General features: G+C 45.6%; 1 protein-coding gene across 9 annotated transcripts in view; it reads right to left on the bottom strand.

Moving 5' to 3' along the window:
- Positions 1-5910: 5910 nt before the first annotated feature.
- Positions 5911-10980, bottom strand: part of klhl13 (kelch-like family member 13) — a 73903-nt gene continuing 68833 nt past the window's right edge. For 8 of the 9 annotated variants that reach the window (XM_035410622.1, XM_035410627.1, XM_035410629.1 and 5 more), the window contains one exon: positions 6832-7319. In XM_035410622.1, the coding sequence (XP_035266513.1) occupies positions 6832-7319 (488 nt within the window). Of the gene's footprint in view, positions 7320-10980 lie in introns of all 9 variants that reach the window. The other variant, XM_035410621.1, reaches the window with a different exon arrangement.

Raw genomic sequence — 10980 nt, 5'->3', positions numbered from 1 at the left:
ACGTCGCTCAAGGCAAGCGACTTGCTGTGCCCCTTGTAAGTGCTGAAGATTTATTAGACGCACACCTGAATCTGAATTCCAGCTTCCACACATTGTGAAGATTCCAGTTATCTTAAATTCTGGGAGACGGACTTCACGCGAAAGAGGGACAGTGTAGTTTCTGAACGCTTCTCCAGCATTCAGTGGTGTGTTTCCTTTCAATGCCTGACCCAATAGTGTATTTTATATAGATGGACAGATGAGACCGAACATGTGCACGCAGGGCTTTCCGAAAAGTGCCATTTACAACAGGGTGAGACCGACAGGCCGTTCTTATTTATATTAACAAATAAGTGAAACACTCCAGAAGACAAGAACGACAAGGACGAGAACAGCCCACCTGCATACGCAGCCCATGTCAGATCGACTGGCACATCTGCACAGCAGTCCCGCTCAGAAGGTGCAGTCCCGGCGTTATCCTAACGCTGCTGGGGGGGGCGAGAGGGTGGGGGGTGGGATCCTGTCACGCCCCCCCACAGGGAACCGGCGGGTACCTCAGCTCGCCTATCCAGCTGCGACGGCACAAATACCCGGGGATAGACGGCGTCTCAACGCAGTCTGTGGGTGGCTGGAGAGGCGTAGGAGCGAAGTACTGAGAGACTGTTATCCATCGCAATCTGGCTGGAAATGACGCCCCTTCCGAAACCTCACCACGGAGACCGGCCACCGCTAGAAACCTCTCTGGACAAAGCGTGAGACCCGAGGAGGTGTAACCGACGGTCAAATTCCCCCCGCGTCGCCTCATTCGGTTACCGGGGGGCCCGGCGGTTTACCGTTGAGCCAGAGGGGATCAAATAAGACGTTTCCCGGTTGAGGAAAACAAATCTCTCAGGGGGTCTGAAGCTGCTCATGGTTTCCCATCCAGACACCGGTGACATCAGGAAATTGACAGGAGACGAATTGAAACACTAATGCCTTTGAAATGGCTGAGCTTGCTGGCTTTTTACCTGTAAGACATGGATGCTCGGGCACAAATGTTATTTTTGTTTTGGTCAGAAAAGAGGGATAGAGAGAAAAAGAGCGAGAGTGGTGGTGGATTCACCTCCGAGATTACTACAAATATTTTGGCCAAAAGAGTAATTTTCATGAAAGACTTCAATTCCATTATGCAAATGTACACCTTATAATTACTGAAATCTAAACATCACTATGAACATATCACTTTATACACTTAAACATACACACTGCCAATCATCTTTCAACTTAACTTCAGCCACTTAAAAATCTAAAAGCTTAAATGAAACAGTAAGCATCCCCAGTATTTTATTACATTTATGTTATGCAGCACATTCATTGTTTTGAGCTTAATCTTTTATTCTGCACCTTTCATTTTGCAAAGGAAGCCCCTTTATTTCACACTAATAAAATATTCCCTTTCAGATTTTGTCTCCTATTGTTACCCGTGTCCCTGTTGAAGGACACGCCCCCGCAGTTTTTCGCACAACAGACTGTCACGCAGGCAGAAATATAATTTGATAAAGCACAGGTGTAGCTGTCTTTTTCATCAAACCGGAGAAGGCGTCCCATTCAGGATGTGAATAATACAAAAGGGATGAACGTTCATATTCTGTTGATTTCAGTTGGCCGTTTGCCACAGTTTTCGATGGGCGTTTCTCAACATCATTTTCTCTGGGTTTCCCCGGGTCAAGGAAACCTCTGTGTTTTCCAGTATATTCTCTTTTCATGCCATTGAAAACCTGTCCAACACAAATAAGTTTTTTTATTATTGATTGAATGAACACAATGCATTTCCCTTCTTTGGAATAACTTCATTCTAAACCTGGCAGCACCCACAGTGGGGAAGATTGGCAGCTGGAAAAAAAAAAAAAAAAAAGATGTTTTTTTTTTTTTTTTTTTACATTCAAGCTGGAAAAATCTCTGGAGCAGATGGGGTGGATGGAGGATACAAGAGCAGAAAATGTTTATGCACCCTGCAGGCTACAGGCTTTCACAACAGGCCAGTTAACAGCCCGACTGGCCCAGCACAATCCAGCGTCGTCTAACGGCGAGTCAAGGCCTGCCTTGTTCAGCCAGCCCTACATGCACCCGGTGACAGCCATGCACTTAACTGAGATAAGTACTCACATGTCAGCCTTAATTGCAGGGTTGCCTGTTACTTCCTGGTCACTTACTTTCCAAATCCAGCACAATCTGAGCCAAGGCCAAGGCTTCATTGCACAGTGATTGCTTGTCCACACAAAAAAAGAGAGGTGGTGTCCAGTTCAAGTGACTGGTTACGGCATCTGTACTGACGGTGCATTAACTGGCCTCCGGGATTGAAGTCACTCTGGCTGGCACCGGCAGATCTTCACAGAGCACAGCCCGGAATGAGAGGAGATTTAACAGCCGTTCCGGTTTGGAGCTTCAGGAATACACCTGCTAAATATAACCAGGCCGCTTGAAGCCCTCGAGGGTCACAACATGCCCACGCCGCTGTAGATTTCAAAGCCACGCGTCGGAGTGGAGAGCAGACTCCTCTCCAGCACTGGCCTCAGAACTTACGGAGGCGGGAGGTCCGAGGTTCCAGTCCTGCTACCGTGTCTTAGAACATGACCTTTGACCTCAACTGTTGCACTCTAAACACGGCTGCACCGATGTGTTAGTTAGAGAATGAGTACAATGCTACATTTTCAAGCACAGGCCACCCCAGCTGAGAAGCCTGCTCAGCAGGGAAATATCATCAGGCAAGGCTGAGAGCAGCAGCTGGTGGGAGGGTGGGCAGACGTGGGGGAGGGGTTGGGATGGAGACATGCGGTCCTGACTGCCCGCCTTGGAACGATATCAGACACTTTAACTGAGGAGAGGGGAATGGGGAGATGGTCGCAGGCTGCAAGGGCTAACTCCAGACAGAGCTGCAGCAGGTGTACTCCAGCCCAGGCAATGATTCAGGATCCAGATCGTTGGGGAAATCTTGCTGGTCAAGCACATGACCAATTAACATATCTGCATAGGCAGAGGGCAATCTGTAGCAATCCCCCAGCCAGCGGGGACCAGTGATCAGGTATACGTGGGTAAAAGCCAATAAAATTTCACCCAGCAATGATGGAGTGTTCAGGCACCTCAACCAGTGGGCAGTTGTCTGCAATGAAAAGGTGGGCATGAATATGAACAAGGAAAAAAGCTTCTGACTTTGCATTCATACTCAGACGACACTGTAGCTCTCAGGCCCCGATGTGCACACTGATGAGGGTAAAGTCAGGCCCCAATCCTCTGAGACTAAACATGGCTGCCTTAATCTGGCTCGTGCCATTTTAATTGCCACATTTACTTCATGGATGACCTTTATATCAGAATAGTTTAATTCTGTTACAGTGCTTGTTTCCTCGCTTCTGTCAATTAGGTTTAGAAAGAAGGTCATCTAAGCACATTACTGAGGCCCATGAATAACGCTATGGTTATTATCTGATACATTTTGTTTTCATGACACATCCACTTCAGGTACAGCAATGTCAGCACGGGAAGCAAATAAAAATGCTGATATAGAGGCGATGTCCACTTGAATCGTGATTCCTCCAAATCTCTTTAAATAATGCAAAAATAAATAATTTTGGAAATGGAAATCGAAACGAAAACACAAAAGAACGAATGTACATATGAGCATAAACCAAATGGATCCAACCTCAGTCCAGTCTCTTAAAGATGTATAGGTTTCCTGTGTACATATTATATTGGAGTTTGGAGCGCAGTTTACTTTCGATATTTATATAAGCATGAAAAACCATTAGGTGGTTTTGGAAGTGCCACCATTTCCAATTATTAAACAGATTCTGACTTTAACCGCATAGCGGACAGTGGAATTGTTTAAAAAAACAGACGACACCAGGAGTTTCGGAAAATCTCCTAGCCAGTAATATGTAGCCTACTAATTTACAACCGTAGCGGTCCAATGAATAAAGTGATTACGTCAGTTTATCGGAGAAATACTAAGCAGCTAATGAAAATTAATATTAGAGCATCTTGTGAATCAGGGAGAGGACTTCCTATACACGACGCGTTTTCATCGACCGATAGAATAGAATGGTATCGACCCTTTCAAGTGGACTTGGATAATCTGGTAAAGCAACTACCTGAGCGCGTGCTTACTGTTATTTAAACGGGCGGTTTGCACAGGATTACCACAACCTAGTTACACACGAACAAAGAAAAGTTGGCGAATAAATAACAATGAAATCATTATCAACAATGCCGTTGAATAATAAATTCTTCACACTCCCATTTAAGCAGCACTAAAACATAAAATTCCATAGCTAACCACCTGCCTAAAACCACGAACAAGCAAGATGTCATTTTATCGCCACGCTGCCCTTTTATGAATGACTGGTATGAACTAGTGTTCATAAAATAACCTCAATGAATTGAATCCAGTTAAGTTTTAATCGTAAATGTGTAGGTCCCGAGCGTTTGTCAAGCTGTAGGACTACGTCATATAAGGCTAATGAATCCTGCACCAGGTGCAAAGAATTTGGAAGTTTTTACTAAGTGTAAAATTCAACAGGAAAATGTATCATATTTATATTAACTAATATAGACTAATCAAGCATTTACTCCCCCACCCCTAATTCTTAATGACAGATGTTCAATTAGCATTAAAAATGTATTCATGCCACGCCCATTCATTAACATATCTTTGCCCGTGCATGAATTTGTTCCAGGAGATGGAAAATCACTGACGGAATAGGCATTGTACAATGAACAACAGTTTAGTCCAGCCTTCAACATACAGATTGTTGCTCTCCATAAAGTCAATTCCTGATATTCAACAGGCTATTCATCTCAACAACAGTACATGAAAAATATTCTGGTGTTATACCATTACTGTATATTGCCTCATTACTTATACAAGAATGACTGCTATCCATGAACAATCAATGTAATATTACCAGTACCACGAATAATTAATGAAATTAATATTAAAATCATGAGTATATACCAACATCGGGAACATTTTTTCTGTCATAAATATGCATTAATTATAACATTTATTTCAATACTCTTTGTGCATGCATAGTGTATTTGATGTTTACAGTTGCAGCCCCAGGTCTAATTACTGAAAAAATGTTTTCAAATTAACCTGAAAAAAAGGTTACGGTGCTACGAGACACAATATTCACTCTCCGGCAGGAAAGTAATTGACTTTTCACATCGCGGACCATATGTTACCAACAAAGCTGCAGGTGGTGGAATTACAGTGACCTCAGTGCCTGGGTCTGCGCCAGGGAGAGAGAGCGCAGCCCCAACCGTCAGCCAGAGGGGCTGTGTTCTCCGCCGCTGCTCCGACGTAAAATCCCGCAGGTCAGCCGCCGGGGTGCTCTCGCGCGCTATTTGCGTCAGACTCCTTCGGAAACCTGTTCCTACAGCCGCTTTATGACCGAGGCAAGTTAAATGATGTGCCTTTCTCGAGAGGGCTACCGTTTTACGATTTAACACATCTTCGTCACAAGAAAGCGAGTCAGCAGATTCTCCCCTTGAAGTGATCACCGCAAGCAGCTAAGCAGCTAGACCCATCGACCGCCCCGACTGTAGATCGGCACACTGGGTGTATGTTTAAGTAATGATTCTCCTTGTCCTAAGTGCAGAGGTTACAGGCGTAGTAGAAACAGATTTTGACAGATACCAGCTCATTAGTACTAATGCCAGAGTGGATTCCCACATCTAGGACAGCTTACAAAAAATTCAAAGTTTTTAGTTTGCAGGTTGGCAAATACGGCTGAAACCATAAAAAATTAGATTATGCTCCTTCAAGGTTTCTGCGCTAATCCTGAGATTCAACGGTTCTGTTTCAAAAACGGTTCTGTTTTCAACTCTCACCTGCGACAGCTAAAGGACACCGATAAGGCAATTTCTCATAAATTCAGTCAGTAAACAAGAAAAGAGCTTTTCAAAATCTTGTTTATTAAATTTAGAAAACACCATTTCTTTAATGGTTAATAACAATCGCAGAAATAACTGTAATTGTTGTTGGGTTGTTGGGGGAGGAGGAAGTTGGGAGGAAGGTGCTGGCCAACTCCTGAGATTAAAACCTTTTCATCTCCTTCTGTGGGCTCATCTGCCCCAGCGCTTCTGCAGATGAGAATTTAAAAAAAACAACAACAGCAATAATAATAATAATAATAATAATAATAATAATAATAATAAAATAAATCATCAATTGTACATCAATGTCAACAACGCCTCCCAAATTCTCCTGATTCACAGAAATAACCTTGAAAGAAACAGGGATCGTTACACTCAAGACACGTTTCATTGATTCGCTTCCGTTCGAATTCCTATGCGATGCTAAGTTACAGACCGCTCTGATAAACGCATCCCAAAAGAACATGAACATTGATGCACTTGGGCTGCAAAATCACACCTGTCTGTTTCTCACTCAGCGGAAAGGCCTTCCTGCCACCAAGGCTTCGCAGGTACGAGTTGTTTGTTGAGCTGAGTAAAAACTGAAGGCCAGCCTAGCAGCCTGGTATAAATAGTCAGTTGAGAGAAGAGCAGACTCTCCAGAATAGGGGAGGGGGCAGTATGAGAGTTGGGTGGGGTGGGGGGGAGGGGTTAGAATTAGGGGGAGCAGTACAGGACTGTGTTCCACAAGCACAGCGTCACAAAAAGGTTTTAACCGAGAGGCCGACGCACAACGAGCCGTTAGGACTCCATCTCCCAGCAGCCCCTCTAAAGCGTTTTTGTGGCGCTCTGCCTATGAAGCACGCCCCCCGGGCGTAGTCCAAAAAAGAGGAAGTGCAAACAGTGACTCTGAGGTGGGGCGGGCGGGCGGGGCGCCCTGGGGGGGGGGGGGCTGGGGGCTCAGGGGGCCGAGAGGGGCGACTCCCTGGAGGGGGACCCTGTATTGTCCTCGGGGGGAAAGACGGTGAGCGTGCAGGCGCGGATCCCGCCCAGCGACTCGGGCAGGTCGAACACCTTGTGCCACTCGTCCTTCTCCGGGTCGTACTTCTGCACGATCTCCACCATGCAGCGGTTGTTCCAGGAGTAGCCGCCCACCACGTAGATCTTGCTCTGGAAGACGGCCACGCCCACGTCGCTCTGGCCCCGCAGCATGGCGGCGATGGGCGTCCACAGGTCCAGCGCCGGCGAGTAGTACTCGCAGCTCAGCACGTCGTCGTAGTCGCTGGTGCCCCGGAAGTGGTTCCCCCCGATGACGTACAGCCTGTCGCCCACAGTACACATGCAGTGCAGCCCCCGCACCGTGGTCATGGGCGCTTTCTGAGTCCACTTGTCCGTGTCGGGGTCAAAGCACATCAGCTCCTTCTGGAAAGTGTCGTGAGTGATTCCACCTAAAACAACAAGGCGAAACACAAAATAAGTGGGGGCAGAAAAAGGTAATTCATGCCCAGGTGAACAAAGGAGTCTGTTCCTTAAGAAGACAACTGGAGCCCACACAATATTCAGCCGTGTGAGGTAGAGGTGAAGTCCTTTGCATCAGTCGAATGCTAAGCAGCAGAAACAGCTTGTTTCGTTTATCGTAGTCGCGGTTTGTTTAATGAAATGAAGGAGCGGTAATTGCAGTAATGGAACTGTCGGCTAATTAAACACGGGCCGTTCCTCCATGTTGACTGCTGGACCTCAACCTCCGGTTCCTCATTTTTAGGCTGAACTACCGCCTAAAATGCCCCCGAAGCCAAAATTAATCTGTGATAATCACATTACGACAGCCGCCAGTCACATTGTCTGTCATAACAGCATCACATATTTCAAACATCTTAAGACAATAATGACTGGAGAAGAGCATCACTGACTGTTGTTAAGACATGACCAGACAACTGTGAAAAGAAACACGTCAACGCAAAAACGACAGATTCCAATATTCCGCTCTCGTCATACGAGTTAGCAGCTAGTGAACAGCTCCAATTCCAGACTCGTTAATGAAGTTCAGGTACTTTACTGGCATGATCATTTCTCGTAAAGCTGCTTATAAATAAGAGGTATAAAGTTTGTAACAAACCTGCGTTGTTTGTTTCTTTATTCGTGTGCATATTGTTACAACAATATATTGCAATTAGAATACTATTAACAAAACACTAGTATTCATAAAGATTAGCAGTGGTCGGGATATTGTAGGAACCATACATCTTATAATTCTTACATCGCAGTAATAAACATTAAAAAGCAGATAGCTATTTTGTTACAATTACCAATCAACTTATTAATCACACTGCTTACAGACTAACAAATAAAAAAAAGTTGACACATTAACATCAAGTCTTAACAACTTGTAATGGTCTTATTATCAAGTGTCTTCGTAACCTTAGCAACAATGGAACTAGCTGCATAATGCCTACGTAAAATATATATACATTCAAAAAAAATAAAAATATTAAAGTTACCCACAAGAGGGAGCCACCTGCCTATGAATAATTCAAAACATGCAATACATGATGAAATGGCTAAGGTAAAATAAGAGGATAAAAATAGTCTTTATCAGACAAATATTGTAAGTTGCAATGTTGCATATAGCTAAGCGTTTTTTGTGGTTAGGCTTGGAAATATTAATGTAAGTACCAACAGGCTTCATGATACTGGTAGCTAAATGGCTTTTCTCATGATATGCAAATTTGCAATTGAAAATACTGTTTTATAAATGTATGATGCCTGTCTGTGGCAATACTATTGTTAAATGACCACTATTATTAAGTATTTGGTTATTATTAATCAGTTTTGGGAGCTTGCTTCACAAGGTCAACATAGCGACTTTTCAGTTTTTTATACGTCCTCTTGGCCGAGATAGATCGCATGTACCATTTTTATGTGTCCTATTGGCTGAAATAGCATCACATGTACTAAGGCTCAACATTCCCCATTCATTTTCTATGATATTTTTTCCCCCGGAACAACTTATATGTATTTCCAAAACCAGTTGGAATTAAAAACATTATTTGGAATTTCAAAAAAGCTGTGTACAAGCACAACTGCTCTGAGCAAAGCTGAGTATTATGGAATGGCAATGTCTAGCTTAAAAGCTGTAGGAGCAGGAGAAGTGTGGAGATTGGGAAATTTGGCCGGAAAGAAAATCAGAATAAGTTTGCGAGAGAATAGTGTGTTGCTGAAGCAACCACACCAATACACACATCATCACAACATGGACATGGATGTCAGGGCTGCCATTTAAGTCCTGCCTCCAAACCCCCCCACCCCTCCGAGACCGCAGGCTGTTTTTGAAACGCTTGACCTTTCCGCTAATGAGCTGCGGAAACTCTTTAGCAGCGGTACAGGAGTGTGCAGAACAGACGCCCACGACGCGCACACACCATACATCCCTTATTTAGATATATAGACGCGCGCTGTTCATTATTAGCACTACGTAGCTTACATACCACAACCAAACCGCTACACAAAAATTTTTTTTGGACGCACGCAAGCCCTCGAAGTGAGAGAAACAGGACATGTCTGCAGGGAAGGCTGAAAATAAAAGAGGAGTGAAATCCCAGTGTGAGCCTGGGACGAGGAGGGGTGGGGCCCCGCCCCCTCCCACCCCCCACCCGCGCGCGGCTGCAGACCGGCAGATAGCGCGGCAGGCGCAGTGAGGACCTGCGGCGCATACGGAATGTACCGGAATCCCCCGCGTCGTCGCCCGCCGCCGCCCCTCCGTAGCGTCATTAATCTCCGCGAACACGAGGGCCTCCTCTCTAAAGGCCGCCCCGATACACGGGGGGGGCGGGGGGGGGGGGTGGTAGCGGAAGGCGACGCGCGTTAAGCGGCCCTTTCGCTCGTTTCCACGCGGGTCGGCATGTCCCCCGCGATCACCATTTATTCCGCTCCGTATCGCAGCCCTAAAACAAAGTCCAGTCCTCCGCGCTGGGACACTGTGGGAAACAGGACCGCATAAAACGCAGAGCGCTAACGCGCAGTAGCGTTCGTCCTTTCGCAGAACACAGATAAGCCCACATTAGAAGGTTCGCTTCTCTTTTGAAGACCAGGAGATTAAAGTCTACTTGGCCAATTTCGGGGGAATCTGGAACACCTTAAGAGATTGCCTTTGAATGACAGGGCATGGAATATTGAATACGGTGTAGCACAGATTATGGTCTCAGCCAGAACTGCAGATGCATTTTACTGGTACATCCACTCAAGGACTCTGAGACCAGATGTCCTACCCTCGCTATCTAGCCATCAGCTACCAGGAGAGCGGTGGAAAATACAACCTTGAGTTCTCACCGCGATAAGGGCCAATGTCATCCATACTACACTGAATGTAACATAATGTACTCATTTACCAGCTCTATACAGTAACACACAGCCTTTTGCTGCTAGGCCTCATTGCACAGAATGATCCTATATTGCACATAGTTAAGTATGTGCTTTGTAACGAGCATTACATTACAGGCATTTCTTTGAGCAGTGTAATATGTATAACATACAGAGAAGCAATGGAAGTGAACAGGATACGTTCTGAACAAGACTAAATGGACCCTGGCCTGAGTCCCAGCTGCCAGCAGTGCGGTAATTCTCTGCTTAAACGATGATGCTGACAGTGACAGCCTGCCTCCCCCCTCCCAAATCACCAGCAGCTGGACCCGACATACACGCCCACTTGGGCCGCCCATCTTCCGCCGTTAGCCTATCATATCGCGCCTGTCGCTTTCCCTTCCTGACTCTGTAGACTTCCTGCCGGGCCAAACCCTCACACTCCCCCTAGCACAGTCTCCGACTGCCCTGTCCTCATAGGCCCTCCCTCTCTGATGTCTCTGCCCACAATGATGCCCTCACATTAACTCTGGCCTCTCACTGCAGGGTCAGGTCAAGCCCTCTCTCTCACACACAAAGCAGGTGGAACTGGACCAAGCTCTGATGATGCTGAAAAGCATCATTCCCTTCCTGAACATATGATGAAATTGTGACAATAAAATCCAGTCAGCGACGTTCCATTTCAAGGCCTAGCACCACCTTCTATCATTGTATTCTCAGCATAGGTAAATTATTAAATCTGAGGGCACCCAT

Source organism: Anguilla anguilla, chromosome 3 (genome assembly GCF_013347855.1).
Source record: "Anguilla anguilla isolate fAngAng1 chromosome 3, fAngAng1.pri, whole genome shotgun sequence".
Classification (NCBI taxonomy): domain Eukaryota; kingdom Metazoa; phylum Chordata; class Actinopteri; order Anguilliformes; family Anguillidae; genus Anguilla; species Anguilla anguilla.
Note: the sequence above shows the minus strand (reverse complement) of the source record. Positions and strands in the feature narration are given on the sequence as shown.